At 36.2% G+C, this 26596-nt stretch overlaps 1 protein-coding gene across 1 annotated transcript; it reads left to right on the plus strand.

The window, feature by feature from the left end:
• The first annotated feature begins 235 nt into the window (after positions 1–235).
• On the plus strand, positions 236–8767 carry BETA-VPE (beta vacuolar processing enzyme). Its single transcript, XM_059588008.2, has 8 exons — positions 236–697; positions 6112–6268; positions 6393–6478; positions 6564–6763; positions 7117–7165; positions 7258–7464; positions 8075–8281; positions 8366–8767. Exons 1-8 carry the CDS (start codon positions 308–310, stop codon positions 8549–8551), a joined length of 1482 nt encoding a protein of 493 aa, XP_059443991.2. The 5' UTR covers positions 236–307; the 3' UTR covers positions 8552–8767.
• Positions 8768–26596: the final 17829 nt, after the last annotated feature.

Here is a 26596-nt window from a genome sequence, read left to right on the forward strand (position 1 = left end):
TTTAGCTACTATTCCATGCCGAGGAAAACAAGCCAAGAAATCAAATCAAGATCACGCCAGACGACGCACCATACATACTAACGCCAATCCAAAAACTGAAAAACACCCAGAAACCACCTGTTTCGACCAAAAGAGTGTTGGACCCACCTATGCAACACGTGTCAACCTATTAGATTGCATGGCACATCGCACCGCTCTTTTATACTCTCCTCCGGGCCACCTTTTTCTCACTTCCTTTCTCACCCCTCTGCCCACAGCTTCTACACCACCATAGCTGGTTTTTATTTCTTGAATCGGTTCTTTCTCCATGGCGGTCCGGCGTCACTTTGTGCGTCTCATGAGCCCTGCTCTGTTGCTATTGGTATTTCTACTGTTTTTCCAAGCTATAGGAGGCGGCCGAGCTCTCAGGCTGGACCCGTGGGAGTCCCGGATTCGAATGCCCACGCAGGAGGATGATGAACCGGAAGAAGCCGGCACGAGATGGGCCGTTCTCGTGGCCGGTTCGTCCGGCTATGGAAATTATAGGCATCAGGCTGACGTATGCCATGCATATCAGCTGCTGAGAAAAGGTGGGGTGAAGGAGAAAAACATAGTGGTGTTTATGTACGATGATATTGCTGCACACGAATTGAATCCCAGGCCGGGAGTCATCATCAACCATCCGCAAGGTGATGACGTGTACGCTGGAGTGCCGAAGGTACCCCACTTACTATATATATATATATTGTTTAATTAATTATATCCATCTTCTTCTTTGTTATGTTTCTTTGGCTTTTTGTTAAATTTCTACTGTTTGTTTAGCTTTAATAAATTGTTATTAGTCCAAATATCCTCCCAGCTGCCTACGCGCGCTGGACGGCGGGAGCATATATTGGGTGAGACTTTTATTATGCAAGATATTAGTGCATGCTAGTAATTAATCGGTTTTTATCAAAAGGTTATGCTAGTGTCGCACCCGATTATGTTTGTTAAAATTAAGCTTTTCAACAATAAAAACACGCCTTTTCTTATTTAGTTTTAAAAACTATTCACTGTTTAAAACACAAAATACAAAATATTTTTAAAAAACAAAAAAGCAAAACACTTTCGGAAGAACAAATTAAAGCACGACAAATTTTTAAGAAACTTTTTCACAAATTATTATTATAATAATATTTTGAGAAAATAAGTGCTTTTTTTTTTTTTTTTTTTTTTTTTTTTTTTTTAATGGTAGAGATCGACTTATTATTTTAAGAAAATATTAAAGAAAAAATAGAAAGGTGGTGGCCTTGCTGCCTCTGTATATTCTTAAAAGCCTCTGAATATTTTTAAAAAAGTTTAAAATGTTTTTTGGGAAACTTTTACTTTTATCTCTTGATCGAACTTTCATGGCTTTTAATTTTGAAATGAGCCTGAGCTAAAAAAAAAAACCTCTTGATTTAGTATATTGAATTTTTTAATTTTTTACAATGTCATTTTTCGTTAAATTAACATCCAAAATAACTTTGTTTATTTATTTTTATTAAAAAAAAAATGCTTTGAATCTTTATAATTTTTATTTTCAATTGGGTATTTTGATAATTTTGACACCCATCCATTAAGATTTAATGAAAAATCTACTAAAAGGGTGACATTGAAAACATTGGAAGTTCAGAAGTTTAACTTTAGGAGGGTAATGTCCAAAGTAATAGAAATTTAGGGGGTTAAAGTGACTTTTTTGTTAAAAAAGAAAAAAAGAAAAAGTAGTTTGAAAACATAATGACATAGCGGAAGACTAAGATATAACTAATCAAAGAGCAGCTTCTTTGATTCTGGAAGAAAAAGCATCTTCGTCTTCTACCAAAAAAGATAAAAACAAGCCTGCAGCTAAAAGAAAGATAAAACTTCATAGAGTATTTGAGAGAAACTTTTTTGATTTAATAACAATTTAATGAATTAGTTTTACATAACAAGCTAGCCTATTAATAGAAGATAAATACTTGTAAAGAAAGTAAACTTAATCCTAGCAGTAATAGTAAACCTAATCCTAGTAGTAATAGTAAACCAGACCCTAATAAAGAAATGAAAATAATCAAAGCAAATCTAACCCTATTAAGGAAAGAAAATAAAGTCCTAATAAAATAACTAAAAAAAAAAAACCTCTTAATTTAGTATATTGAATTTTTTAATTTTTTACAATGTCGTTTTTCATTAAATTAACATCCAAAATAACTTTGTTTATTTTTTTTATTAGAAAAAAAAAAAAGGCTTTGAATCTTTAGAATTTTTCTTTAAAATGGGGTATTTTGATAATTTTGACACTTATCCATTAAGATTTAATGAAAAATCTACCAAAAGAGTGACATTAAAAAATTGGAAGTTCATGAGTTTTTAACTTTAGGAGGGTAATGTCCAAAGTAATAGAAATTTAGGGGGTTAAAGTGATTTTTTTGTTAAAAAAAAAAAAAAAAGTTTGAAAACATAATGACGTAGCGGAAGACTAAGATAACTAATCAAAGAGTAGCATCTTTAATTCTGCAAGGAGAAACGTCTTCGTCTTCTACCAAAAAAAGATAAAAACAAGCCCGTAGGCTAAAAGAAAGATAAAATTTCGCAGGTATTTGAGAGAAACTTATCTGATTTGATAACAATTCAATGAATTAGTTTTACATAACACGCTAACCTATTTATAGAAGATAAATACTTGTAAAGAAAGTAAAGCTAATCCTAGTAGTAATAGTAAAGCTAATCCTAGTAGCAATAGTAAACCAAATCCTAATAAGGAAATGAAAATAATTTAAGCAAATTTAACCCTATTAAGGAAATGAAATAAAGTCATAATAAAATAACTAAAAAAAAAGCCCCTTAATTTAGTATATTGAATTTTTTAATTTTTTACAATGTCGTTTTTCGTTAACTTAACATCCAGAATAACTTTGTTTATTTTTTTTATTAAAAAAAAAAGGGCTTTGAATCTTTAGAGTTTTCTTTTAAATGGGGTATTCTGATAATTTTGACACCCATCCATTGAGATTTAACGAAAAAAACTACCAAAAGGGTGACATTGAAAAATTGGAAGTTCAGGAGTTTAACTTTAGGAGGGTAATGTCTAAAGTAATAGAAATGTAGGGGCTTAAAGTGATTTTTTAGTTAAAAAAAAAAAAAAAGAAAGAAGTATGAAAACATAATGACGTAGCGGAAGACTAAGGTAACTAATCAAAGAGCAGTGTCTTTGATTCTGCAAGGAGAAGCGTCTTCGTCTTCTACCAAAAAAATAAAAACAAGCCCTCAGGCTAAAAGAAAGATAAAACTTCGCAGAGTATTTGAGAGAAACATTTCTGATTTGATAACAATTCAATGAATTAGTTTTACATAACAAGCTAGCCTATTTATAGAAGAGAAATACTTGTAGATGAAGTAAACCTAATTTTAGTAGTAATAGTAAACCTAATCCTAGTAGCAATAGTAAACCTAATCCTAATAAGGAAAGAAAAATAATTAAAGCAAATCTAACCCTATTAAGGAAAATAAAGTCCTAATAAAATAAAATATAATCCTAATATAAAATTGACAATCAGCGGGAATCATGACAATCTTTCCTTTTATACTTTCATTGTCTAAGAACGGGTAAAATTCTGATCAAGCGGCGCTGCTCCAATATTATTTTTGATATTTTCCTTATTTTATCGAAAATATAGGTAAATATTGTCTTACATCACACCCCAACTTGAAAAAGATCCGTCCTCGGGTTTTCTTTGGGACATGGCACGCACAGCTCTTCCAAAGAAAGATATTTGGAGAAATCTACATAGATAGCACCAAGACACAATTTTTCCTTTTCGTCTACTTCCAAAAAAATTCCTCCAACAAGTTGTTCATGGATGTCATCTTCAACTTCACCGTTTTCTTCAAAAGAATCGTCAATTTTTGTGGTGATCATGGTGAGTTGCACCTGTGGTGGAGGAGGCGATAGCTATTCTTCCATTGATTTAGTCGTTGGAACCAATGATTGTGGCTGTACATATTTTTTCTCTGACGGCAACTTCACTTTTTTAACTAAATTAACATCTTCCACATCTCTTTCATCATAATTAATATTCTCTTTATAGGCGAAGGGCCTATTTGGAGATTATGAATATGGTTATGGACAGGTTGAATGAGATGTACGTCATCGTCAATGAACTTGTCAACATAACAAAACTAAATGAGTTTCCTTCGAATCTCATAGTCATCTTGGGCATACCTGTGATTCCAAAGGGCATGCATCTGTATGTGTTCAAACGTCTCCCACTACTCGCACATCTCCTGTTACATAGCCTGCATCGTCTGCTGGAGCTCTTGGAATTCGGTCCTCAAAGGAGCGTCTGATCGCTTGATGTATCGGTGGTAGTCGAATCTTGAAACAACATCTCTCTCATGAATGACATCGTTATAAAAGTTGTTGTAGTATAAGTTGGCTATCGAATTCGGATAACGCTGGCTCGGATACCCCATGAATTTGGTTCACGAAAGAGCCCCTCCCCTACAAGCAGTGGCATTGGAGAAGTTTGTCACCGTTGTGCTGATTGGCTATGATCAGGATCAAGCCTGCTCTGATATCAACTGACGTAGCGAAAGACTAAGGTAACTAATCAAAGAGCAACGTCTTTGATTCTGTAAGGAGAAGAGTCTTCGTTTTCTATCCAAAAAGATAAAATCTCCTAACTATCTGAGAGAAACTTCTCTGATTTGATAACAATTCAATGAATTAATTTTACATAACAAGCTATCCTATTTATAGAAGATAAATACCTGTAGAGAAAGTAAACCTAATCTTAGTAGTAATAGTAAACCTAATCCTACTCTGATCATGGAAGCCTGATCAAATTTTTCCGAGGTTTGTGAGAAGACAGTTACCATGTTGGAACCAACTTCACCAAGCCCCTCCCCTTATGCAAGGAGAAGTGTCTTCGCTTATTATGCGAAGGGCCAGTTGCATAGCCTGCATTGTCCTGCTTTGATACCGAAAATATAGGTAAATATCGTCCTACATCACATAAGCAGGTATTTTTCCAAAATAAACATATTTAGGTTTTGTTTCTTTAAAAGAAGAAAATATGGTTTAAAAGGTTTACCAAGATCCCATCGAAAACACTATGCAACTATCACATCAAAACTGTTTTCATATTAAAAAAAGTCAATAAGTAGAAGTGCTCATATTAACTGATGTAGATTGCCTAAGTCCCTGGAAGTGCGATTGAGCGCCCGCATGCTTGCGATTAAGCGCACTTCCAGACACTTATGCTCACTAGGCCTCTGGTTGTGCGATCTATCGCACTTGTGCTTGCGATCGATTGCACACAGAGTCATTATGTTTTGTTTCCGTGTTTTAATTAGGTTAAACAATCTTTATTTTCTTGTTTTAGTAGGATTAGGGTTTTGGGAGTCGATATTTCGTTATTTTATTAGGTTTAGGGTTTTGGGGGTATTTATGTCATATTTTGTTAGGTTTATGAGTCTTGGGGCTGTAAAAACATGCTTATAGCCTCTAATTTATCGGTTTATGTTGATTATTGATTTTGTTGAATAAGAAACCTCAGAGTTGAGTGTTCTTCTTTCTTTTCCTTGGAAACCTAGAGAGTATCTAGCTTTTGTCAAAAAGATTTCTTAGATCATTAATAGAATCAAGATTTAGAAGATCATTAACACTAGTGAAAGGCCAAGTAGACGGGAGCAGATATCGCGACGTTCACGAAGCAGGGTATTTTGGGGATTTCCTTAATACGTCAGTACAAGTAAGGTTTAAGGTTTTTCATATATATATATATATATATGTTATGATGTAGCCTTGAATCATTAAGAGTAAAATACAGCTGCCTCTCTGTGGACATAGGCATATTGTCGAACCATGTTAAATCTGTCTTTCGACTCTCTCTTTTCAATTCTATATTATTTATCAATTATTGTGCATGGTAACATTACCATGTATGTGTTTTGTCTTTTGTGTGTGTCAGTGTGTGTGAGCTCATACTTTGTGCAAGTAGCATTTTTTCTCCATTCCATGGATTGATTAAAAGAATCTCTGGATTTGAATTTCAAAATGCACTCAATTTGTTCTTAGCCCCATTAACTTCAATAATTGTACTGATCACACTGGTGGGATGATGATGGTAGGATTACACTGGTGAGAATGTAACTGCAGAAAATCTGTTTGCTGTACTTCTTGGTAACAAAAAAGCATTGAAAGGTGGAAGTGGGAAGGTTGTAGATAGCAAACCCAATGACAGGATCTTTTTGTACTACTCTGATCATGGAGGCCCTGGTGTTTTAGGTCAGTTTAATACAACTTGACCCAACTTTTCTCCCATTTTGGATGCTAAATCTGTATGCTTAAAAGAGGAAAAGAAAAAAGGGAAGGAAATGGACCTCACTGATCATTTCACATTTGGTTGTAGGGATGCCAAATATGCCTTTCCTTTTTGCGATGGATTTTATAGAGGTTTTGAAGAAGAAACATGCATCTGGAACCTACAAAGAGATGGTAATGAGAACTCTGCCCCTCTTTAGAATCTATGTGATAAAACATTTAAATGATTGTCAAAAGGGTTTAATTGTGGTGAACTCAGGTTATTTATGTTGAAGCATGCGAGAGTGGGAGCGTCTTTGAAGGCATAATGCCCAAAGATCTAAACATTTATGTGATGACGGCATCGAATGCACAAGAGAGTAGCTATGGAACTTATTGTCCTGGGATGGAACCTTCTCCACCTCCAGAGTACATCACTTGCTTGGGGGACTTATATAGTGTAGCTTGGTTGGAGGACAGGTATGCAGTTTTGCATTTTGAAAGCCAATGCAATTGTATAAGTATTATGAAATAATTACCGAGAGCGCCTTAAGAGAGGCGATATTAAAGAGACAAGTTAGGAGAAATGAATAATTATTTTACAAATTCATGATATTCATGAAATCCAAGGTCATACAGAAATGTTGGTTTTCTCTTTGTGTCAAAATCATGCATAAAGAAGAGGGCTTGTCTCTGTATGCTGAGGAAGTTGGGTTATAAGTTGGAAACTTGTGTAGAATTTCTGGATTTGGATTCTTCAATTGATTTTTGCATATAGTTGTGTCTTCTTCATATCATCCATAGGGAATTGATTTGTACTTCTTGTCTTTCAGTGAGACACACAATCTCAAAAAGGAAACAGTACAACAACAATATCAATGGGTAAGATCCGCGACATTCGAATTCCCAATATTTTTCTCAGCTCAGCATATCGACTTTGATTATATACATGATTCAATCTTATTTTTTCACAGGTAAAGAAGCGAACTTCCAATTTCAACAATTACAATGCTGGCTCCCATGTGATGCAATATGGAAATGAAAGCATCAAAGCTGAGAAGCTTTATTTATACCAAGGTTTCGACCCTGCCACTGTGAACTTCCCTCCAAATGGCCCCCTTGATATGCCCATGGAAGTTGTGAACCAGAGAGATGCAGAGCTTTTCTTCCTGTGGCAGTTGGTAAGCTTTAGCCTCTTTCTTCTTTAGTTTTGTTAGAACAGTTTCCGGATAGAGTAAATACAATTTGGTACCTACAAAACGCACAAGTATTAGATAAAAGAGATGCCGGGAGGTACCGGCAGGAGATAGTTCTTGTGTCTAAGTTAGTAATCTTTTCTAGATAATGATAACAACTCAAATAAAATAGTAAAGAATCGACGTTTTTTACTTGGATGAAGATGGGCTTATATAGAAGGTGACAGTTAGCCATGGATAAGATCCCATGATTATCTCCAGAATCTCGAAAGTTGGGAGTTAGATCGAAGATTGCGCCTTAGCCTTAAATGCTTGGGGTGAATCTTGAACCTCGGTACCGGATTCTTGGGATCATTGATACAGAATTTTCGAGAATCTCTTGGATCTGAAAATCCGTGCGGATCCGTTGCATAGGAACTGGGCTCGGTTTTCAGGTAGTGGTGACCTTTAGGACTTTCTTCTTCTTCTCATTTTGGTAGTTGGACTATCTCAGTGGCCCAATTCCCAACAAGTATAAATAGGCCTACTTACATTTTCAAATGCCCGGGGAAAAAAAAATTCTAACGTTTCAATATGTTTTTTGGCCTTTTACCAGTACAAAAAATCAGAAAATGGGTCGGAGAAGAAGAGAGAAATCCTGAAGCAGATAACAGAGACAAAGAGACACAGAGATCACTTAGATGGCAGCATGGATTTGATTGGAACATTCCTATATGGACCTCAAAGAGGTTCGTTCATCCTTAATTCTGTGAGAGAATCTGGTATGCCTCTTGTTGATGACTGGGGATGCTTGAAGTCAACGGTAATAACAGATTCTGCTTTTGATTTTGTGATGCTCTTTTTGTTACTCTCGCCACAACTCACCCAAAACTTGGCTTGATTTCAGGTTCGGTTGTTTGAAACATATTGTGGGTCTTTGACACAATATGGCATGAAACACATGCGTGCTTTCGCCAACATTTGCAATAGTGGTGTTTCTCAGGCGGTAGTGGAGGAAGCTTGTATGGATGCTTGTAATGGCCCTGACCGGGGCGACCACTTGCATCCTTCCAATCGAGGTTATAGTGCTTGATTTCAGGATAAATGGATTTCAGGATAAATGGCAGTCTTAGATATGTGATAGAAAGTGCTACACTTTCAAAAATGATAGTTATGCTTGGTTTTTTTCTCTCTTTTATAGTATATGTACATTGTGAATAATGCTATATAGCACGCTCCTATTTTACCTTATTTCATTAGGTTTATGTAATATGAATCAATCTTGGTTTTAAAAGAAAATTTCAAAGGATGATGGGAAGTGCCCATCAACATAGTGAGATGGAGGGTGGGGTGGGATGGGGTGTTGTGGTAGGTAGCATTACTCGTACATTATATACATATATCGTCATCCTTAATCGTGATCCCCACCCGGAGCCTCTGTTGGTATATATGGAGATCTTGGGCTGCAATTGGACTCGAGGCTAGGGGAGGCCGGGAGCAAGGAGGAGGTTGATGGGCTATTTGAGCATTGCAAACTTTGGGCCACATTTGGACCCAAGCCCAGAAGGGCGACCTCAAACATCAAAGGGATTGGCAAGTCATTTTTAGCAAGAAGGGGTAAAACGGGAAGAAAAATACTCTTTAAGCATTTTTAGAGTCCATAGGATGTGGGTTTTTGAAGTTTTTTTGGGGTAAACTTGTCATGTCCCTATCTAAGGCATTTCCTTCGGCCCAGAATAAAGCAAGTGCAACCATCTTGATTTCATAAGGACCAAAATGTAAAGGTCCTGATCACTGAGCCCATAAAATAACAAAAAGTTGGAATTCATAATGCAAACCGCCTTTCTTTTGGGCTAATATCGGGGTATATATACGGGTGGTCATCAACCAATTGCGGTACCTTTAAATTTAATAATAATAATAATAATAATAATAATCAAATTACCAACTGCACTTTGTATTTGTATAGTTGTATTTCCTGAATGAATCCATCTTGGGTGTTGTTGGTAAAATCTTATTCGATAAACGCAATTAGATAAAAATCAATAAAAACATGCTAGTATATTTTTTATTTTTATGAAATAAGTTTGAATAAATCACACACTGATGTTTGTTTAGCAAAAATGTGCGTACAAGAAAGGCCAAATACAAAGAAGGTGGAGTCACGTAATCTCACAAATAAATGGGTGCTTCCAAACTCATGTTGGATTGATCGTTCCTCCACTATTCATATTACGCTTGTGTTCTTCTCCACCACGCATGTTCCGCCACCAAAGGATATAATTGTATTTTCATATTATTTTTATTATTTATTCAATAGAAAAGCAACCATTTTGTTTTCTATGCTTTTTTGAGCCGTCGACTTCATTCTCTTAATGGGTGAGTTTGTAGCTGATCGTGGCCACCTTGCCTTTTAGTGATTCTTTGCAGGGGTGTTCAAGCGACCCCACAAACCGATAATTGATAATTGCTAATCGATTTAGTAGTCAGTTATTAAAAATTGCTAACCGACTAAAGCGATTGCAGTTAGTGATTTTAGAGGTAGAAAAAGGTGGTTAAAAATGATAACGGCCTTTATATATATATATATATATATATATATATATATTAAGAAATATAAATATTTATTATATTTATATTTGCTTTGCTTCCATTTGCTTTGTATTTTGTAATATGTATCCAGATTTGAGATTTGTCTTTTTAATTTTTTCATTTGAATTTGGATTAATGGATTTGGGCTATGTTTTTTTAGCTATGTTTTTGGGCTAAAATTTATTTGGCCATGTTTTTTTTTTTTTTTTTTTTTTTTTTTTTCATCTTTTTTGGAATATTTTGTCCTTAAACCCTTAAAATAAGACTAAAAAAAATAGCAAATTAAAGGCTCAAAACACTTAAGAAGCCTAAAAGCCCATTTTGAAAAAAAAAGGATTATAACCGAGCGGTTATTGGATTGAATAACCGCTAACCGTCGGTTATAAATTAATCAATAACCATCTAGGCGGCTGCGGTTATTAAAAACCAATAACCACTCAAGTTGGTTGCGATTACGGTTATATCTAATAACCGACGGTTATAACCGTTTTAACACCCCTAATTCTTTGATTTGGTCGTTAATGAGGCAAATCTCCATTCCTCCTATAGTTTGTGAGTTTCCGTTTAGGGCCTTAACCAAGAAGGGTCATCTCGTGTCGCGCGTATACCCTTAAGGATATAATTGTAAGATTAAGTCTTTGATTAGGATCGAGCTCACTTTTGGTCCCATGGACCCTTGGCCTAGGCCCATTATGCCTTACAGTGATCTACCCATTTCAAATTTAATACTTTAAATTTTATATCTCAATATTCATTTTCAAGTTAATGGAAAGTAATAAATTAATAAGAAATTAAAATATTTTGAAGATTGTAATAATAAATTTGATCTTAGAATACTGATTATACTTTTAAGAATATTAAAATAGCATTACTACAAAAATTTAAAAGATTAATCTATTTAAATTATAAGTGACAACTGTGTTACAAAGGAAGGAGATGATGTAGAAAAAAAGAAATTTAATGAGTTTCGACAATGCAATTTAATTGTAAAGGAAAAGTACGCGTATCCCTTTCAAATTTACATTCAATTTGTAATGTCTCATAAATTAAAGAATGGATCAATCCAAACCAGTAAAAATTTGCAACAAAAAAGTACACATACCTCCTTTTAATTACGACTCTATTGTTAATGCCCCCCAAACTACCAATTGTGTCCTGTCCCCTCTAAACTACCAACAAATATCAATGTCTTCCCTAAGGTTAGTAAAAAGACAAAAATACTTATAAATTAGAAAAAAATAAGTTACAAAAAAAAAAAAAAAAAACAAAAACAAAAACAAAATTTAAAAATAAAATTTGATTTTTTTTTTTTTTTTAAAAAAATTTTTTGCTTTTTTTAATATATTTTTAAAATTCAATTTTTTTTTTTGAAAAAAATATTAGTTAAAAAAAATATCTTTATAAATTGGAAAAATTACAGTTTACCCCCCCTAAAGTTGACAGCGTTTTTTTAATTCAAACATCAAAGTTTCAATTTTTGCAATCCACCCCTACAAAGTTCAATTTTTTTTTTTTTTTTTTTTTTTTTTTTTTTTTTTTTTTTTTTTTTTTCAATTCGACCAATATTATCTTAGAATTCACATATTGCCCATGATTTTTATTTTTATTTTTTTATTTAAAAAAAAAAAAACAAATTTGGGGGGTGCAAAAATGGCCAGATGGCCAAAGGGGTGGCTACGGCCACCCCGATTTTTTTTTTTTTTTTTTTAAATTTTTTATAAAAAATAAAAAAATAAAAATTAGGGGCAATATGAGAAGTTTTGGATACAATTGGTTAAATTGCATAAATTTGGAACTTGGGGGGGGGGAGGTGAATTGCAAAATTTGAAACTTTGACATTCAAATTGAAAAATACTGTCAACTTTAGGGGGGTAAACGGTAATTTTCCCTTATAATTTTCCCTTATAAATTTTCCCTTATAAACGGTAAACGGTAATTTTCCCTTATAAATTTAAAATTGCTTTTCTTTTTATTTTCTTTTTTCTTTTGATTTTTTTTATTTTTTAGTTTCTTTAAAAAAAAAAAAAAAATAGATGAGTTTTCGTTTTTTTTTTTTTAATTTTTTTTTTTTAATTTTTATGAAGGGTATTTTTGTCGACATTGATAGCATTCTCAGCAGCTTCCCAATTTCCATTGATTTTTCCTAAGCTTAGAGAACCAAACTACTTTTTACTTTCTTATACATTATTCAACAATAGATTTCCTAAACCTTTCCATATATCATTAAAATAATGTTTTTAACATTTTTTTTTTTCTTTGGTTTTGTCTCCAGAAGCTTCATCAAAAACCACAAGAAACTTTTAAGGAACCAAACTTGATTTCTTCATGAAAAACCCTAGCAACTTCCCAAAAACTATTTGCTTCATCAAAATCCAGATGCAGAAGTTATAGTCATGTCTCCAAACTCGATTCCTATGTGAAATTTGCAACAAGGGTTTCCAGAGGCTTTACTGGCATGGCCACAATTTTCCATGGAAGCTTCGAAAAAGAACAAACAAAGAATCAGATTTGACTATCAATCTCTCTCATTTTCGTCTGCAATTTCGTCATCTTCTTCTTTGATTTCGTCTTTTTGTACAAATGGTACAAATTATTGACATTTGTGCCATTTGTACAGTAAACGTCATTAAAAAATTATGCATTTTATTGTTTAACCAGCACAAATTTTTAAGTTGTGTGGAGAATTTCTTCTTGGAGTGTAGTTGCTGGAGCTTCCAGTAATAGTTTTTCCTTGGGAGAAAGTAGGGGTTAGGAGTATACCAGAAGATACGTTGAAAGTCTTCTTTGAGGGATAGGAATTTTTGTGATTGGAGAAAAGTTTCCTTTGGTTGTTGAATCTTCACTTGTAACCTGGCTTTTGAGCAATCATGGCATAGGATTGTGGTTTGGCAGTGGCAGCATGATGTTTAAGGAGTTGTTCGTGTCCAAGTAATTCAGACTGAAATTCTTCAAGAGACCTAATGGCATTCTTTGTTATCATGGAGTAGGTCATGGCAAAAGAATCGTAGGTGGAGTTTAATCCACCTATGTTGTGGGATACAAGGTCATCATCGGTGATAGGGCTGCCGGCGATAGCTAGCTGGTCAGCTAGAGATTTTGCACTAGGAATAAAAGTAACACATGGATTGTTACCTTGTTTGAGAGTCTGAAGTTGACATCTCAATTGAGTGACGTGAGACCTTGATGGAAAACATAACGAGTGGCAAGAGTGTTCCATACTTGATTGGAGGTTTTACACCCATAGATAGTAGGCACAAGTGGTGTAGTTATGGTTGCAATGAACCAACTGAGAATATATTGGCCTTTCTTCTCCCGGAGAAAATATTTTGGGTTTGAGACATCAGGAGTTTCTTTGTTAGGAGAAGATTGAATAAACTTCGGTGGATGGCTCGGAGCCATCAACAATGCCCATCAATCCGTTGGTTTTGAGGATAGGCTCAAATTGAAAAATCCATCCGAGATAGTTGCTGTCATCAAGCTTGGATTGACAGAGATGCACTGTAACATCCCGATATTTCTCTTCTTTTATCTTGTAAATAAATTCGAATGTTACGTTGAAATAATCTCATATAGCGGAAAAACTGAAATTTTGAATACAAAACAATACCGTTAAAATACTTTTCTTTATACAAAAATACCCAAAGCTATGTCGTACAAGGCATTTATACAAATCTATCCGACAGTCTAAACTCTAAACAAAACTTAACCAACTTAGAATCTCTGTACATCTCAATATGAATCTCTAATCACAACTGCATAATTACCTTGATTTTTTCATTCTGGCAAGCACTACAAAAATTGTGAAGTAGTGAGTCAATTGATTTCCGACAATATAAATCATTGTTGAATCATATATATAAAAATGATAGACAAGTTATAAAACCACAAGAATCTGTATTATTGGATATCAATATCATACTCAGTAAGTAAGAATACTTACAGTGATTGTAGGAATAGATCATCAAAGGTAATTACTTGTTGAAACCCATTCTGCTGCAATTGATCCTTATTCAGAAATTTCCCATTCACTAACTCTTTTTCTCTCTCTCTCGCCCAAACTCTCATTCTCTCAAGTCTGCCTCTCTCGTTTGCTTTGGTTCAAAGGGATGAGAATAAATAAGTAAAGAAACAAAGAAGGGAGAAGCATTGTCGGTATAGTGGGAAAGCAAGAGAAATAATAAAATTGAGAGAATACTTAGTGGTGCTAGGGAAAGTTGGCGTGAAAGTGGTTTAGGCCAATCACTCAAATTCATTAAAACAAACCAATAAGATCTCCAATACCTAATTTCCATTAATAATCCCATGATTTCCTCAACTGATAAAATCTCATTAAATCAATCACCAATTATCACAATCATACTCCCAATTATATTAATCAATCATCAATTATCAAATCTCTTAAATCTCCCAATAAAATAATCAAGATATAATCTCTCATATAAAATCAACATCATGATATAATAACCTCAAATCAATATTCATTCCTATAATATTCATATGATCTAATCAATTCCTCAAGAATAAATATCATTACCTAATATGAATAATATACCATCAAATAAATATCTCTAAAATAAGACTTTAAAAATCTGGGACGCTACAATCTTCCCTCAAAGGAATTTCGTCCTCGAAATTGAAGCCCATAAATTATCACCTATCTTCAAATTGAGCGACCCAATTTAAAAACAAATCACACTTAACCCATAACTTACCCCAAGTTACCATAAAACTTTAAAATTCAATCTGTTCATAGAATAAATACCATTACATGTTCCATACCCAGGCGATGTGAGAGGCCACAAGCACTCTTATTTGGCACCAGTGTCACCGTTGGCAATCCTCAGGGAATTTCTTCATTCTCGGCCCTTTAACTTTTGGCCCTTATACATTTCATTGTGTCTTAACTGACACCCTTATAATATAACCCACTTTTGGCATCACCAACGTATGTTCACTAGCGGCCCTCATAGGCTTGTGCACGCTCTCACCATCTCAGGCTGGGCAATGCTCTGATACCATTTGTAACATCCCAATATTTCTCTTCTTTTATCTTGTAAATAAATTCGAATGTTACGCTGAAATAATCTCATATAGCGGAAAAACTGAAATTTTGAATACAAAACAATACCGTTAAAATACTTTTCTTTATACAAAAATACCCAAAGCTATGTCGTACAAGGCATTTATACAAATCTATCCGACAGTCTAAACTCTAGACAAAACTTAACCAACTTGGAATCTCTGTACATCTCAATATGAATCTCTAATCACAACTGCATAATTACCTTGATTTTTCCATTCCTGCAAGCACTACAAAAACTGTGAAGTAGTGAGTCAATTGATTTTCGACAATATAAATCATTGTTGAATCATATATATCAAAATCATAGACAAGTTATAAAACCACGAGAATCTATATTATTGGATATCAATATCATACTCAGTAAGTAAGAATACAGTGTGCCTTTAAGGTACCTGAGGACTTTTTTAGCAGCCTTCATATGTTCATTGGTTGGAAAATGGAGAAATTGGCGCAGTTGGTTGACAATATATATTATGTCAGGTCTTGTAAGTGTGCAATATTGTAGAGCTCCAATGATTTGGTGATAGTTTGTGGGATTTGGTAGGGGATCACCATCAAGCTTGGTGAGCTTCTTGCCTGAAATGCAGGGTGTGGCATAGGGCTTTGCTCCAAGCATCTGCACACGATCAAGTAAATCAATAATGTACTTTCCTTGATTTAGATGTAAGCCAGATTTGTCACAAACGACATGGATGCCTAGGAAGTATGAAAGGCAGCCAAGATCTTTAAGCTTAAATTCCATTTGAAGGCCGTGGATGATTTGTGATAGATGAATCTATGCCTATTACTATTATATCATAAACATATATAATATGTAAATATGAATAGAACCTTGATGAAGCATAAAAAGAGAGGTGTCTACTAGGGATCCAACAAAACCAAGATGGAGAAGAGCTTGTGACAATCTGTGAAACCAGGCTCTTGGGGCTTGCTATAGACCATAGAGAGCGTTCTTGAGCTTACGTACATGATCTAGAAAAGTTGCATCAATAAAACTAGTAGGCTGCTCCATGAGGACTTCTTCATTCAAGTGACCATGAAGGAAAGCATTGGAGACATCCAATTGTTTGAGGGGCCAATTGTAGTGGATTGCTGATGAGTGCCAAATATTGCATATTTGGACCCATTTAATTTGCATTTGCTAAGCCTTTAGCTTTATTATTTTATGATGTTTTGGTTAGTTTAGGTGTTTTAGAGTTTTGCAGGTCGCTGAGAGAAAATTGTGGTCTTTATGTGAAAATTGCAAAGAAGCGGGAAAAATGGAATTCTGGAAGTTAGATCGAGCGCATGGCACCCAAATGCGCTCGAGCCCAGCAAGGCATGCTCGAGCGCACACCCACCCATACCAAAGCAAGCAGCGCCCAAGCGCTGCACCGCAGAAGTCTTGAAGAACGCCCGAGTACGCTCGAGCATACCTAGTGTGCGATCGAGCGCACTTAGGCTGACTTGGTAGCACCGAAGCCCTAGGTTTTTAGTATTTATAGCTTTCTTTTCTTTTGTAAACAGAACAAAGGGGGCGCCGTTCACTGTATTATTCTGAGTTTTGACGTTTTTGAACTTTGAATTCAATTTCCATTTGTAAATTTTTAGTTTTCATGAATTCAATCCATTTTATTATGCTGGTTGTAGTCATGAGAGGCTAAAATCTTCAACTAAGATTGAAGATGAAGCCTAGCCATTGATTTACGTTCATACTTTCATGTAACGTTCATACAATTCCGTTATTTAGTAAAGTTTGATGTTCTATTTCAATTCAATTATGTGAGTAAATTCTTGTGAATGATTGTTATTTATTAATTTTGCAAACATTGGATATTCGATGTGTATCATCTGACGGATACATCGAAGCATTTAGTTTAAATCGGATATCCATTGTGATTCGTAGATTAAATGGATACATTGGATGATTTGGTTTAAGTTGGGTATTTGTTGTGATTTGTGCAATGGATGGATTTGTCAAATGTTTCAATAGATCATTTTTATAAAACATAGAACATTCATAGGTTTCTATTGTTCTTCAGATGTATGAACAAAACATGAAAGTGTGTTGTTTTGATTTGGTGAGGTGGATTCTGAAAACCTTAGTGCTTTTTATCATTTGATTCAATTTCAGTTTTCATTTAGTTTATCTTTTTTGCACGACAAAATCACACAAAATTTGGATCTAGGTTAAAATAGAATTAGTTTAGATAGAAATTGAATTTCAAGACACAATTCCATGTGGATTCGACCTCGCATTTGCATAAACTATATTGCAAATGACTCGTGCACTTGTGAGTACTTTAAAATCACAACAAGTTTTTGGCACCGTTGCTAGGTAGTTGTTTTTGTTAGTGAATATTAATTTTTGTCTTAATTGATGTACTTTATTTTTCTACTAGTTTAGCTAGATTTTTGTTTTATTTTGCTTTTGCAATTTTATTTGTTTCTACAAACCTAGTAAAAAAAAAAAAAAAAAGAGAAAAGTTTGGTGTTTAATGTGTTTTTGCAGTTTGCCGAACCAATTCCTGCCAAAATGCTCAAGCGTACTTCAGCACGCTCGAGCGCGCACTCGAGCACCAGTGCAGCTTGACAAAGCTGCGGTTGCATTTGATCCTCCCCAGTTGTGCTCAAGCGCATAGCAGATGCACACTCAAGCGTAAGCCATTGCCGCTCGAGTGCAACAGCAGCTCCTCTGATGGACAATTGTACGCATTTGCTTGATCCCGCTCCAACTGTCCTCGAGCGCATCTCCGCAGACAGCATTAGTAGACCAGCAACAACTGAGTAAATTTTTTTTTTGCCAAATATTTTTGGTCCATTTTGTGAGTATTTTGTTTTTCTATTTTGCTTTTCTTATTTTTGTGATTGTTTTGTTTTTGTTAGTTAGTTAGTTTATTTTAGTACTTTTGGGTGGTGTATGCTTGGTCGGAGATCTTTGAACTTAGAGTTGATACCTTTAGATCCCAGAATAGAAAGAACTGCTAGGAGAAATATTAAAACACTTGTTGAGTTAGAGACTGCTGAGATGGGAGATAACATACTTGAGAATGCAGAGCAACCAAGAACTGAAAATGTGGACTATACTAGATCTCTTAGGGATTTGTTCGCACCTGTTGTGACAAACTCTCATTCGTGCATAGTATTGCCTCCAACCAATGCTACGCATTTTGATCTAAAACCTCATGTCATTCAAGTTTTACCTTCATTCCTTGGTCTAGAGTTTGAAAATCCATATAGTCATGTGAAGAAATCCTGTGACATATGTGCCATATTCAAATTCTAGAACTTTTCTGAAGAGTCTATTCATCTGAGGCTTTTCCCTTTCTCTCTTCATGATAAAGTTAAGGCATGGTTGGATTCTAACATGCCTGGATCCATCACATCATGGAAAATACTATTGAACAAGTTTTACAATAAATTTTTCCCAATGTCCAGAGTCAATGAGTGCCAAAAGGAAATTAGTTCTTTCACTTAGGAGGAGGATGAGAAATTTTTTGAGAGTTGGGAGTGGTTCAAGGAGTTACTGGTAAAATGCCCTCCACTTGGATATGAGAGATGAAGGCTCGTTCAGTTCTTCTACCAAGGATTGACTCAATCCAACTGTAGTATGATCGAGTCTATGAATAAGGGGGCATTCTTGAGTTTAACGAGAGATGAAGCATACAAATCTTTGGATAAGTTGTTCGACAACTCGCAGCAGTTGGATTTTTCAAGTTGTCGGGACAAGTCAGTCTATGCTCCCAAGAAAGGAGGCATCTATGAAGTAAAGGAAGACATAGAGTTGAGGATGAAGATAGATGCTCTCACCCAAAAGGTTGACTCTCTCACAGTGAGCCAGCCCATAAATGCAGCCAATGCATTTAATGTTGATAGCTGTTCCATCTGTGCTAGTCCTTTGCACTTAGCACAAAATTGTCCATCTTTACCGGCTTTTGCCGAGTGTCATATAGAACAAGTGAATGCTTTCAATGATTATCAGAAGAAATTAGGTGGACTGTACTCGGAGACTTACAATCCAGGGTGGAGGAACCACCCCAATTTCTCGTGGAAGCAAAACCAACCAATGAATCGGGGAGGAGCCCCTCATCATGCTCAGAATCAATACCTTCTCGGATTTCTTCCACCGCAGCAGAATCAAGGTCGTTTGACTCATCTAGTGCAACCTCTTGTGTCTTCATCACAGTCATCGCTGGAAGACACAATGAAGACATTCGTACAATCAAACAACCAGACCATACAAGAGCTTAATAACACTACTATGGCCAATAGCCAAGCCATAAATGAATTGAAGAATGTCACCATGGTTAACACCCAAGCAATTGCTAAGATGGAGAGTCAGATTGGACAAATACCTAATCACTTGGGTGAAAGAGAGAAGGGAAAGTTTCCAAGTCAGCCCGTGCCCAATCCTAAGGGACAATTTGCGGTTGGAAATTCTTCAAGTCCTGCGCACAGGTAGGAAAATGTGCAATCAATTATCACATTTAGGTTAGGGAGACAAGTGGACAATCAAGTGGTTCTGCCAGAAGAGAACCCTGTTGTGCTGCAAGGGCAAGATAGTGGCAATAATGAGGTGAGAGATGCCGAGCCATGCTCATTGTTGAGGATCCTCCAAGGTCGTTTGTGCCTAAAGCACCTTACCCTGAAAGATTACATGCGCCTAAGAAAGGAGGAAAGTTTGAGGACATTTTGGAGGTATTTAAGTAGGTCCAAATCAATATCCCATTTTTGGATGCCATATAACAAGTGTCGTCATATGCCAAGTTCTTGAAGGACTTGATTACTGTCATGAGGAGTACAAATGTCCCAAAGAAAGTGTGTTTAATCGAGCAGGTCAGCTTAATCCTACAATGCAAGTTTCCCATCAAGTACGAGGACCCTGGGTGTCCTACCATTTCTTGCATGATAGGAGTTAGTCGGATTGAGAAGGCTTTATTGGACCTTGGAGCAAGTGTGAATCTCCTACCCTATTTAGTCTACCTGCAATTGGGATTAGGAGAATTGAAGCTCACATCCATGACACTTCAATTGGCTGACACGTTAGTGAAGATACCAAGGGGAATAATTAAGGACGTGTTAATCAAGGTGGGTAAATTCTATTTCCCTGTGGATTTTATTGTGCTAGACACCGAAACCGGTCCAGAATGTTGGGATTCAAATACCGGTAATTTGAGAGCGACCATTCTTAGCTACGGCTAACGTCCTGATTAATTGTAAGATGGGGGTATTGAAGATCTCTTTCGGAAACATGACAGTGGTGCTGAATATCTTTGATATCAGCAAGCAGCCACTAGAATATGATGAGGTCAGACATGTATGCTTGATAAAGGAGATTATTGTGGAGATTGTGAATGAATCAAGCATAGAGGACCCCTTGGAAGCATGCCTTGCTCAGTTTGGAGATGATTTGGACTTAGACAAGTTACTTGAGCAGGCATATGCAATTTTGGAGACTGCTTTAGTGATGAGCAGTGAGAATGGGGAGACAGCAGTGCCAGAGCCCCTAAGTTGGAACTTAAGCCTTTACCGGACATTCTTAAGTATAAGTTTCTATCCTCCAGATTCTTTGCCTGTGATAATAGCTTCAGATTTGGTGGGTGCTCAAGAAGATAAGTTATTGGAAGTTTTAAGAGAGCATAAGAAAGCTATTAGCTAGACCATTGACGATATTAAAGGAATCAACCCCTCGGTAGTAATGCACAAGATACATTTAGAATAGAATGCCAAGCCATCAAGGGAGCCACAGAGAAGGCTAAACCCAACTATGCATGAAGTTGTGAGAGCAAAAGTGATCAAGTTATTGGATGCAGGTATTATCTATCTAATTTTTGATATCAAGTGGGTGAGCCCGATACATGTAGTGCCTAAGTGGGCTAGATTGATGGTAGTGAAGAACAAGGATAACGAGTTGGTCCCAACTTGTATTCAATCAGGATGGAGAGTTTGTATAGACTACCACAAGCTGAATGCCACCACAAGGACGGACCATTTCCCACTCCCATTCATTGATCAAATGGTGGAGTGCTTGGCTGGGCACGAGTATTATTGCTTCTTGGATGGTTATTTTGGATATAACCAGGTCCCTTTGGACCCCGAAGATGAGGAGAAGATGACATTAACCTGTCCTTTTGGGACGTTCGCCTATCGTCGCATGCCCTTTGGGTTATGCAATGCAGCCGCCACTTTTCAGTGGTGTGTGATCAGCATATTCTCTGATATGGTAGAATGTTTCTTGGAGATTTTCATGGATGACTTCTTTGTCTTTGGTTCATCCTTTGGGGAGTGTTTGCACTACCTTACTTTGGTTTTAGTGTAGTGCAAAGGAAAGAACCTTGTGCTCAATTGGGAGAAATGCCATTTTATGGTAAATCAAGGTATTGTACTAGGGTATGTCATCTCTTATCGTGGGATTGAGGTTGACAAAGCGAAGGTGGATTTGATCTCAAACCTTCCACCCCCACATATAGTGAAGGAAATCCGCTCTTTTCTGGGCCATGCAGGATTCTACAGGCGATTCATCCAGGATTTCAGCAAGATCTCCAAGCCCTTGTGCAAGTTGTTGGTGAAGGAAACCCCATTTGTATTTGATGAGGACTACAAGCAAGCGTTTGGGGATTTGAAGAGAATTTTGACATTCACACCCATTATTCAGCCACCCAACTGGGGTATACCTTTTGAGATCATGTGTGACGTATCTGATTATGCAGTTGGAGCTGTTTTGGGGTAGAGTGTTGATAAACTCCCCCATGTCATCTACTATGCAAGCAAGACTTTAAACGATGCACAACTCAACTACTCCACTACTAAAAAGGAGTTGTTTGGAGTCGTTTTTGCATTGGACAAGTTTAGATCCTACTTGTTAGGATCTGAAGTCATTATCTACTCGGATCATGTGGCATTGAAGTATCTTTTCTCCAAAAAAGATTTAAATCTTGCCTCATACGGTGGATTTTGCTACTTTAGGAGTTTGACATAGAGATTCGGGATAAGAAAGGTTTCAAAAATATGGTGGCAGATCATCTGTCTAGGTTGATAGTGGATTTCACCGAAGATGCCATTCCCATTTCCGAGACCTTTCCTGATGAGCAATTGATGCACATTGCTCACAATCATGAACCATGGTTTGCTGATATAGTGAACTATCTCGTCACTGGCCAAATGCTTTTGCATTGGGGGCGACAAGATAAGTCTAAGTTTATAGCCGTGGTGAAGTACTTTTTATGGGATGATCCTTATTTGTTCAAAAATTGTCCTGATCAGATCATTAGGAGGTGTGTACCTGAGCATGACCAATCTTGTCAACTCCTTTTGTCTTGATCATGCCTGTGGAGGCCACTTAAGTGCTTGGAAGACCACTGGAAAAATTTTGCAGTGCGGATTTTATTGGCCCACCCCTTTTCCGAGACTCTCATACTTATTGCTCTGCTTGTGAGCGTTGCTAGAAGCTAGAGAGTATTTCAAGGCGAAATATGATGCCCCTCAACCCCATTTTGATTGTTGAGATTTTTGATGTGTGGGGCATTGATTTCATGGGACCTTTCCCAAACTCCTTTAGCTACCTCTATATCCTCGTTACTGTGGACTATGTGTCCAAATGGGTGGAGACTATTGCATGCAAGAACAATGACCATAGAGTTGTGGTCTAGTTTTTGAAGGACAATATCTTTGCTTGCTTTGGTACTCGTCATTCTATCATAAGTGACGGAGGCAAGCATTTTTGCAACAGGATCTTTGAGCAGTTGATGAAGAAGTATTTCATCAGTCACAAAGTTGCCACTCCATATCACCCATCGACGAGTGGACAAGTGGAGATTTCAATTTGAGAGATCGAACGTATTTTGGAGAAGACTGTAAATCCCACAAGAAAAGATTGGTCTTTGTGATTGAATGATGTGCAGTGGGCTTACTGTACAGCTTTCAAGACCCTAATTGGCATATCTCCATATCGTTTGGTGTACAACAAAGATGTCACCTTCCAGTGGAGTTGGAGCATAGAGCATACTGGGCCATCAAGCAGCTTAATTTCAATCTTAGAAAGGCTGGCTCACAAAGGAAGCTCCAACTCAATGAATTAGAGGAGCTAAGGAATGATGCATATGATTGTGCAAGGTTGTACAAGGCACGAATGAAGAAGGCTCATGACCAAAGCATTTTGAGACGATCCTTTGAACCTGGTCAGAAAGTCCTTCTTTATAATTCACGTCTGTATCTTTTCCTAGGCAAGCTCAAATCTCGATGGACAAGCCCATTTATTATTCGATTAGTTTTTCCTTATAAGGCCATTGAGATTAAGGATCCAAAGAATGGGAATAGATTCAAGCTAAATGGACAGAGGTTAAAACCATTCTTGGAATTGAAGAGTCTGGAAACTGAGACGTCACTATTGGAGGATCCTAGTTATCCGGAGTGATTGTCATCTACTGTGGAGAGTCTGGCTGAAAACTATAAACTTAGCGTTTGTAAGAGGCAACCCTCATCCTTTTTATTCCTTGTCGTTTGATTTTGTTTGTTTGTTTGTTTTGTTTTTGCTTTTGTTGTGATTCTTAGGACAAGTGTCTTACATTCAAGTTTAGGGGACGTTCTCTTATGTTACGCCTGACATGTGCCACCCATTCGGTATTTTATTTCTGGTCACATTGGGGACAATGTGTCATTTTAGTTTGGGGGTGGGAAAGACATTACTGTCCATTTCCTGTTGTCATTTGTGTGTTTATTATTATTATTATTATTTAAATTGTGCTATGCTGTCGATTGACCATGAGTTACACCGTAACTATGGATTGCACTTCATTTACTTGTTTAACATTTTGAACACAACATGTCATTAGAAATCTGAGTCTTTCGACTCATTTGTTGGATTAGAGAGACTTCACATGTCTGCGTTGATCATTACAAGCACATTAGCATTGAATCTGTGAGGAATGAGATTTGATTCATTAGGGTGTATTTTGAGATTTGTAAGATGAATTATTGATGAAACCTTGGCTTGAAAATAGACAAAAAAAAAAAAAAAAAAATCAGCTTGAGTTTCTCATTGAGTAACCGGACCTCTTGCCTCACTACGCATTGAGTGTTCGCGTAAAAAGATGTGAAATTCAACTTTGGTTGATTGTACAGCTAGTTTGGCTTGGTAGCCTTTTTGACTTGAGTAATTATACCCTTAGGGATGTTTCCACATCTAGTGCCCTAAAATCATCTAGTTTGGGAGGCACTAGCCCAACACTCGTTACATAGGTCAATTAGAAAGCTTAAAGGAGGCAAGCATTGAATAGCTTACACCAAAAAAAAAAAAAAAAAAAATAGTAATATAAAATATATATATAAAAAATGTATATCTTGACTTAAGCCTTGGTTGATTTCATCTGAGAGAATTCCTATGAATTTTGAGGTACACAAAATTTTGAGAAAAATTGAAGCCTCATGATTGTATGTTGATCTCGCTTTGCACTTATTGGAGCATGTGTTGTCAAATTTCCATCTATGAGTGAATTGATTTTTGGATGTCCTGATGATGTGATTGTGGTGATCATTTTGTTAAACCTGTTCATGAGTAAGAACCATGTTTTTGTGTGGAAGTTCATGTTTGTCAATAACATAGTGCTTTAAAAAAAAAAAAAAAAAATTGTGGGTATCATTGCTGTTAAACCCTCACGAGACTTCACTCGTCCTCTAGGGATGCCTAGGGTTCAAAAAGCTTGTTGCATATGCTAAATGCAATCGTCTCTCCCACGACAACGGACTTATGTTTCATGCTTTGATTTTGTTTTTCATTTTGTTTTGCTAAGAGACTAGCAAAATGTAAGTTTGGGGGTATTTGATGAGTGCCAAATATTGCATATTTGGACCCCTTTAATTTTCATTTGCTAAGCTTTTAGCTTTATTATTTTATGATGTTTTGGTTAGTTTCGGTGTTTTGAAGGTCGTTGAGAGAAAATTGTGGTCTTCATGTGAAAATTGCAAAGAAGCGGGAAAAAGTGGAATTCTGGAAGTTGGATCGAGCGCGTGGCACCCACGCTTGAGCACATTTGCGCTCGAGCCCGGCAAGGCATGCTCTAACGCACACCCACCTATACCAAAGCAAGCAGTGCCCATGCACTGCACCGCAGAAGTCTTGAAGAGTGCTCGAGTACGCTTGAGGGTACCTAGTGTGCGATCGAGCGCACTCAGGCTGACCTGGCAGTGCCGAAGCTCTAGGTTTTTATTATTTGTAGCATTCTTTTCTTTTGTAAACAAAACGAAGAGGGCATCGTTCACTGTATTATGCCGAGTTTTGATGTTTTTTAGCTTTGAATTCAATTCCCTTTGTAAGTTTTTAGCTTTCATGAATTCAATCCATTTTATTATGTTAGTTGTAGTCATGGGAGGCTAAAATATTTAACTAAGGTTGAAGATGAAGCCTAGCCATTGATTTACATTCATACTTTCATACTTTCAATGTGTTTCATCCGACGGATACATGGAATCATTTAGTTTAAATTGGATATCCATTGTGATTCATAGATAAAACGGATATATTGGATGATTTGGTTTAGTTGGGTATTTGTTGTGATTTGTACAATAGATGGATATGTCAAATGTTTAAATAGATCATTTTTATAAAACATAGAACATTCATAGGTTTCTATTGTTCTTCGGATGTATGAACAAAAAATGAAAGTGTGTTGTTTTGATTTGGTGAGGTGGATTCTAAAAACCTTAGTACTTGGTCATTTGATTCGTGTACTTGCGAGTACTTTAAAACTAAGAACGATTACTAAGGACAATAGGATCCGTATAGTGGCTGGTTTGATAACTGGACTGAAAGTTTCAGTGTTGTCAATACCATGTTTTTGTTGAAAACCCTTAGCCACTAGACTTGCCTTGTATCTTTCAATAGTGCCATTTGATTTCTCCTTTAGCCGAAAAAAAACCCACTTGTTTATGATGACGTTTTGATGTTGTGGTTTAGGGCAGAGAGACCAAGTACCATTGTCAGCCAAAGCTTGAAGTTTACTTTCCATTGCGGCAAACCAATTAGGGTTAGAGATAGCTTGAGCAAATGTGGTAGGGATAGAAGACACGGGTGTGGCATGAAAAGATTTTAGTGGATGTTTGGTTGATTTTAAGGATAGGAATAACTGATAGTTGGGAAAAGACTTAGGTTTGGAGTTTCCCGTCATAGATCTTGTGACAATATAAGGAGTGGTGGTGTGTGCAAATTTAATAACTCACAAGCGCACAATTCGTGTGTTATGTAGATTGTGCAAGTGCAAGGTCGAACCACAGGGAGTTTTGTTGCAAAAATTAATTTATATTTAAACTAGCTCTATTTTAACCTAGTTCCACAGTTTTGAATTATGTTGTGCAAAATAAAATAAACTAATTAAAATGAATAAAAACAATTAATAGAAAAACACTAAGGTTTTCCGAATCCACCTTACCAAATCAAACAACACAGTCTTGCATTTTATACATATAACCGACAAACAATAAGTTTTCTAC

This window comes from Corylus avellana, chromosome 3, assembly GCF_965113065.1.
Source record: "Corylus avellana chromosome 3, dhCorAvel1.hap1.2, whole genome shotgun sequence".
Taxonomy (NCBI): domain Eukaryota; kingdom Viridiplantae; phylum Streptophyta; class Magnoliopsida; order Fagales; family Betulaceae; genus Corylus; species Corylus avellana.

Bases quoted from the DNA above. Each gene is read 5' to 3' on its own strand.
- BETA-VPE (XM_059588008.2), top strand. From the start codon at position 308: ATGGCGGTCCGGCGTCACTTTGTGCGTCTCATGAGCCCTGCTCTGTTG. The intron at 6,269-6,392 runs GTCAGTTTAATA...ATTTGGTTGTAG, and splicing joins TGGAGGCCCTGGTGTTTTAG to GGATGCCAAATATGCCTTTC. The intron at 7,465-8,074 runs GTAAGCTTTAGC...GCCTTTTACCAG, and splicing joins TTTTCTTCCTGTGGCAGTTG to TACAAAAAATCAGAAAATGG.